Source organism: Phoca vitulina, unplaced genomic scaffold (assembly GCF_004348235.1).
Source record: "Phoca vitulina isolate PV1807 unplaced genomic scaffold, GSC_HSeal_1.0 scaffold3, whole genome shotgun sequence".
NCBI lineage: Eukaryota > Metazoa > Chordata > Mammalia > Carnivora > Phocidae > Phoca > Phoca vitulina.
The window spans coordinates 57837178-57844232 of NW_022589706.1; the positions used below are offsets into that span (position 1 = coordinate 57837178).

General features: G+C 38.9%; 1 protein-coding gene across 1 annotated transcript in view; it reads left to right on the forward strand.

Annotated features, from left to right (window-relative positions):
• ANXA3 (annexin A3) overlaps positions 1-4411 on the forward strand; it is a 51380-nt gene extending 46969 nt beyond the window's left edge. The window contains exon 13 of the mRNA XM_032400607.1: positions 4012-4411. Within this exon, the coding sequence (XP_032256498.1) occupies positions 4012-4071 (60 nt within the window). The 3' untranslated portion in view covers positions 4072-4411. The remainder of the gene's footprint in view (positions 1-4011) is intronic.
• Positions 4412-7055: the final 2644 nt, after the last annotated feature.

Below are 7055 nucleotides of genomic sequence, written 5' to 3' on the forward strand. Positions count from 1 at the left end.
ATTTCTCTGTTCATTAACACCTTTCTCAGGTGATGACTGGGGGGAGGAAGAGGGGAGGGAGAAGGTAGGTGAAAAAAAATGTGTCTCTCTTATTACTTAATAGTAAGATATTAATACAAAATTTGGATGAAATTACATTTTCTTGGTAGTTTTCACTGAGCAAACAAATTAAGTAGCTATTTAATAAATAGTACAATTCCAGGGTCTTTAATGGAAAACATAGTAGCCATCCTCAATTCTTAGTCTGTGTGGAGATTTGAGGTGAACATAAAACAATTAGAAGAAGATAATATGAAACAGCATACAATTAAGTACTAGATTGTGCAGTACAGAGGATACTAATCTAGGAATTAAGAGTAAAGAAGTTTGGGATTCGATAGGGAATGTTTTGGGGGAAAATGGGTCTTGAACCTGCCTTTCAGGTTTTTTTTTTTTAAGATTTTATTTATTTATTTGACAGAGAGAGACACAGCGAGAGAGGGAACACAAGCAGGGGGAGTGGGAGTGGGAGAGGGAGAAGCAGGCTTCCCGCCGAGCAGGGAGCCCGATGCGGGGCTCGATCCCAGGACCCTGGGATCATGACCTGAGCTGAAGGCAGACGTCTAATGACTGAGCCACCCTGCCTTTCAGGTTTAATAAGCTTGTGTTGAGTGCCTCCTGTGGGCAGGTTCTATGTTGCTCAACAGGGACTCGAATGCTTCAGGAAGGTGTGTATGGTAAGGAAAGGAGGGAAAGAAATAGTAAGGCACTTGATCGATTAGGGGGTCTGCCTTGGGGAATATTGAAAAACAAACTGCGAGTGGTGAGATGAATTTAGCTGAAAGAGAGTTTTGAGATCACAGAATTTGTATTTCATTCATTCAATTAAAAATATTTACTGAATGCATATTATGTGCCTGGCTCAGAGTTACAATTACAAGCAAAGGGGAAAAAACAGTTTCCTGCCGTTGTGGAATTACAAATAAATGTAAAATTACAACTACGTTAAATGTAAAGGAAAGCGATATTGTGCTGTAAGACCATATGATAGGAGGATTTGACCTATAGGAAAAGCTTTTATGAGGAAGTTATGATTCAGATCTGAAAAAGAATAGACAAGGATTGTTGTGTCGGAGAGTCAGTAGAGCATTCTAACAAAAGGAAAAGGAATTACAAGTGGAAAGACCTCATGGTAAGGAAATATGATGAAAAATAAGGCCGGAGGGACCAGATCACCCAGGACCATTTTGGCAGTTTTAAGGATTTTGTCTTTTGCCTAGAAACATTGGAGAGTTTTCATTTTAAGTGCATAGTGTCATGATCAGAAGTACATTTTAAAAAGATCCCTGTGACCACAGGGAATGAATTGGACATAAGAAAGGAGAGATTTGGGCGTGCTGAGTTGTTTTATTAGTCATACTGGAGCTGCTTATGACTGGGTAATGAAAAGTACTAATGCAAAGAGAGCAAAGAACAAAGACTCAAAAGATATTTAGGAATTAAAACTTGGGGGAGGGTATGTGCTATGGTGAGCGCTGTGAATTGTGTAAGAGTGTTGAATCACAGACCTGTACCTCTGAAACAAATAACACATTATATGTTAAAAAAAAAAAAAAGAAGAAGATAGTAGGAAGGGAAAAATGAAGGGGGGTGGGATTCGGAGGGGGAGACGAACCATGAGAGACTATGGACTCTGAGAAACAAACTGAGGGTTCTAGAGTGGAGGGGGTGGGGGGATGGGTTAGCCTGGTGATGGGTATTAAAGAGGGCACGTTCTGCATGGAGCACTGGGTGTTATACGCAAACAATGAATCATGGAACACTACATCAAAAACTAATGATGTAATGTATGGTGATTAACATAACATAATAAAATAAAATAAAATAAAAAATCGAGTTAACAAAACAAAACAAAAAAACCTTGGGGACTTGATGTGATATCCTGCTGTAAGGAACAAGAAAGAAAAGGTATCAAGGATGATTCCCAGGTTTCTAACTTGGGATCAGATAGTGGTGCCATTCTCTGCAAGGTCAGGCTTTAGGTTTTTGGTTTTGTTTTCTTTTTCTTTTTTTGGGAGTGGGAGAGAAAGTTCATGAGTTTGGTTTTGCACTCTTTGAGTTAGAGATGTCTTCGAAACATATAAGTAGAATTGTCAGGTCAGTAGCTAGTGGTATGAGATATATTTTCAGAGTCAGTTATGTTACTGAATAGTTGGACATGAATGAAAATCTAAGGAGAAAAACATAGATTGAGAAGAGAAGAACGCTTAGAATTGAGATTTAAGCATTACTGACAATTAATGGCTGGATAGCTGAGGATGAGCCTGCAAAAAAGACAAAGGTAAGGAAGCCAGAGAAGAAGAAGAAAAAGCCAGGACTACTTACAGGAAAAGTAAGGGCTTGATGGACATGGTGGCCCTTGGACTTGATTTACAATGCAATAAGAATGAACACCTTGGAGATACAGTTGATGAATCTAGAACCAAGGAAACTAGAGACGAGATGTGAGCCTAGAGTAGATTCGTCATGGTCAGAATGGAAAAAGGAATAACTTAAAGAACACTGCAAAGAAATAATTGGCAGGATGGATTAAATGTAGAGGATAAACGATGGGATCAAAGTTGAGAGAAGAGAGGATCGCTGGTAGCACTGTGAAAACTACACCAGCAGAGCCAGTTAGTCTCTTGAGAACAATTAATGTGGCCTCATTAGGAAGATGTAATTTATGTTCAAAGATTCTGAAAATACATTAATTTTTTTATGATGGTAAAATTTCTAAAATGCCATATAAATAGAATAGCTATTTTACGAGAAGGCATAAAGGTATGGAGGTAGGAGAAAGGATGGACTTTGTTTAGCGTCAACGGTGGATCAGAATTTATATTTAGCTCCGTTAAGCTACTTGGATGTATTTTCTTGCCTAACTGATAGAACCGCAAAAAATTGTTTACAACTTGGTCAGAGATAGCTAAAAGGGAGCTATTTTAATACACAGCTAGAGCATCATTGGCTTATCAGCAGTTCCAGTGATTATTACATATGGCAGAGCAAGACTTAGAAAAACCAATAGAGGAAGAACTACAATCTGTATAAAACAAGAGAATGTATATTAATGCCTGTTGTATCTCATTATGAAAGCAATGCATAACCTCTACTCTAAATGACCCTTCTTCCTTGTGTCCTTTGCATTACTGCTAACTCTCATATTTATCCTGATGTGAAACTTAAGTGATAAGAAGTGCTCAATCTTTGAGTTGCCTTGAATAAAACAAGAATAATGTGAAGATGTTAGACAGTCTAGATTAAAAGCAAGTTTCCCCTCCAATGTTATGTAAAAGTTTTACCTGTTTTGCATAGCAAACATGGTATCTTTTTACATTAGGCCTCAATCTCACATGGTGACTGTTCTGAACCATGCTGTTTTTTGCCTAGCTTAGAGGAAAGGAACTGAATGTAGTTTGTTTCAGTTTCTTAAGTCAGGCAGTGTAGTGTGGTGTTAAGGCACCAGGCTATCTGGCTTTGAATCCTACCTCTGTTGCTTATTCTCTGTATGATTTGGAGCAACTTTCCTAACCTCTGTTTTTCTCATTTCTCATTAAATGGACATACTTAGGGTACCTTCTATGTAGAGTTATAAGGGTTGTAAGACTAAAGTAGTTCACCCTTAGAAGAGCAAGTGTTTGATGAATATTAATGTAATATTATTAAAATTATCATTTTTAAAGTTTTGTTAGGAAAGTAATATTATGTAATGTTATGTAATTAATGCAGTCTTATTTTCTTAAACCCAAATTGAAATTTAATGGCGATGAATCAGGAAGAATTTCAACATTATGTATTGTAAAGAAGATGCTAGTCTGGAAAATAATTACACTCAGGTATGAATGAATAATGGAATTACAGGTACATTTTACTAAATGATCCAGGTCATGAGTCTCACCCCAGTGAATCTCCTAGAGCTGTGGGATTTGATTCAGTTTTGGTCCCCTCATTATTTATGCTACATCTGTCCTTTTCTCCTGTTCCTTACAGTCGGATACTTCTGGAGACTATGAAATCACACTCTTAAAGATCTGTGGTGGAGATGACTGAGTCAAGAACATACTCTCCAAAGGTCGCTGCGCCCATGATGGGCCTTTCCTACAGCTCTGCTTACTCCTTTCTCAGAGTATTTAAAATTACAAGCAAGTGTAAACAGCAAACTGTTTTCCTAACAGATATTTTCATCATTCCATAATAACAACAAAAAGTGATTATAGTAGAGCACCTCAGCATCATGTAGTAATTCATAAATGAAACTTTTAAATGGTATGAAGGATCTGCTAATACAATACAAGTTATTTTTCTGCTTAGGAAGTGAGAATCTTTGTAGAATTCTAACACATTAAATGTGTAATCAGTCAATAAAAGTTGTTGCCTTTGTGAAAGGAAATTTGTCTGTTTTCAGCATATGCCAACATTGTTTTGCGCCTGGTTGCCAACAATCAATGATATTTTAAAACACATTTTTGTTATAAAAGCTGTTGCTGCTTTAATTTATCTATTACCTTATTAATCACATTTATCTTTAAGAAAAGAATAGAATGAAGCCGTGTGTAATCCTGGCCTGCTCTTTCTAGCTGTGATCACGCCCCAGGGGTGGCACTGTGGGAGAAGTAACTCAGGCCTCCGAAGCCATCTGCTGAACTATGAATCTAACCACTTCCTGTCAGAACAGCAAGCACGAATTGTGGTCGTTTCATGCTAAATTCTACTTTCCCAGAATGGGTATGTAGAATCAATTCTATAAGGTTGCTTTTCCTCTAAAATAAGTTTGCAAAACGATGCATTTGAAAAAATCCCTCATGTTATCTTTGCCGGCGACCTAGAATGAAATATCTTGACTAATATGAAACATATAAGGTTAACACTATCCAGTTGGAGTTATTAGGCAGGACTTGAATAGAAATGACAAACGTGTGAGCTATAGAAACAGGGATGTAGGAGTCCAGAGCTTTTAATCAATGCATTCCATTGCCAAACATCCTGAGATTTTTCAGGACAGACAAATTATTTCTTGCTCTGGTGTTTCCAAAATGCATACAGGAAGAAAAGCACCAGGATTTAGAGTCCAACATACCTGGGTTTGACTTCCTGCCCTACCATTTCCTCGTTCTGTGACCCTGGGAACTACCAAAGCCTGCTCAACTGAAGCTTTCTCATCTGTAAAATGGTGATAATTATAGCACCTATCTTTCCCCTGGGGTTTTTTAAAGATTAAGTAAGATAATGCCTTCAAAGCACTTAGCCCTGTGCCTGGACAGGGTAGGTGTTCAATTACCATGTTATTATGACCGCCAGGCAACATCAAAATGATTGCGACAGCATTGCAACCGTTCTTCAACAGGCTTCGGTTCACCTACCACATGCCAAGCTCTGTGCTAAGTATGTATTGGATACACCAAGGGGACTGAGACTCATTTGCTTTTGCCAAAGAGCTTAAAGTCTGTTTAGGGAGAGAGACACGTGCATATAATCACAACACAGGACGTACTGAGTGCATTCAGGGAAATGGCATTGTGTAAGAGAGAAGCGGTATGGAGGCTGGCTGAGTAATTCAGCCTATCAGAGGTCACAAACTCCACCAGCAAAGAAGAGGAAGAGAGGCTCTCCAGATAGTTCAGAGCACTTGCAAAGTCACAGAGTTATGAACTCGTACAGTGTGTGCACGGCTCTACCCAAAGGTTAGTGTGGTGGAGGCTCAGAGGACAAGGTGGGGGTATGGTGACCTGTGATAGGCGGGGGCCAGGTTGCAAAGGTCTTATGCTAAAGAGTTTATAAGCAAGGGAGAGTCATGGATGAAAGGAGCATTCCAGGAGGATTTCAATCAGGGAAATGATGTCAAATATTTGCCCAAGGGGGAAGAATGTCTGGGAGAAGAAAGCTAGAGGCAGGAGCCCCCTTGGCAAGTTCATTCTAGAATCAAGTCTAGAAGTGTCAGCCTGTTAAGATAATGGCAAGTGAGAACAAAAATCTGTGCACATGCTTAAGAAATAAAACTGATAGAATGTAGGAATCAAGGTAGTCAGGTGTCAAGTTTGCCCCATGATTTTGGCTTAAGCAATTTAGTAAATGAGTGTCTCACCAAGCGATAAATCATTGCTAATACTCATTGAGTACTTACTCTATATCAGGCAGCATGTGAAATAGTGTAGTATATATTAAATCATTAATCCTGAAGGAACTTTACAATGCAGGTACTAACTCACAGATATAGGAACGGAACCTGAGAGCAACTAAGTAACTTGCCCATTGGGAAGAACCAGGATTTAAACCCAAGCAGCCAACTCCACTATTTGGCCGTAGAATTTATCCTGTCCCAGGGTCACTGTTCTTTTCAACTCTGCAATGTCAGCTATTTGAATGCAGGGATTTTTGTCTGTCGCATTCACTGCAGTATTCCTAATTCTTAGAACGTGCTTGGCCCATAAAAGGCATATAATAAATCTTTATTGGATGAATGAAGTTCTTTTTCCTCTATGTATTTGAGCTACATAAGTGAATTTGGGGTAGTCAGTTAAACATTTGTAGGTATACCTGAGTCTCCGCTTCCCATGCTTGGGGAAGGGAAACTGTCATTACACTATAGGCAGCCTTGGAGAAAAGTTCAGAAATTTTACTTATATACACAGTACTTTTTCCAAGCTACCCATCATCATGGGGAGAAATATTCCATGAAGCTGGCCAGGGTATTGGGACTTCCAGAGAAGTAATGAGTTCAAACACCTGTAGGCTCTCCTTTACTTAACATAAAGCTAAATTCCTGAAATAGCAATACCAGATTTTAATCTTGCCCACATTCTCCAAAGTTATGGAGAAGTAATCTCTACCTCCTTTGGATTTTGATATTAACTGTTCTCTTTTCCTCTGGAAAAATGGTTTGCTTCACTAGAGCTCTCCCACATACATTTTTTTCCTTCCTTCCTTCCTTCCTTCCTTCCTTCCTTCCTTCCTTCCTTCCTTCCTTCCTTCCTTCCTTTCCTTCCTTCCTTCCTTCCTTCCTTCCTTCCTTCCTTCCTTCCTTCCTTCCTTCCTTC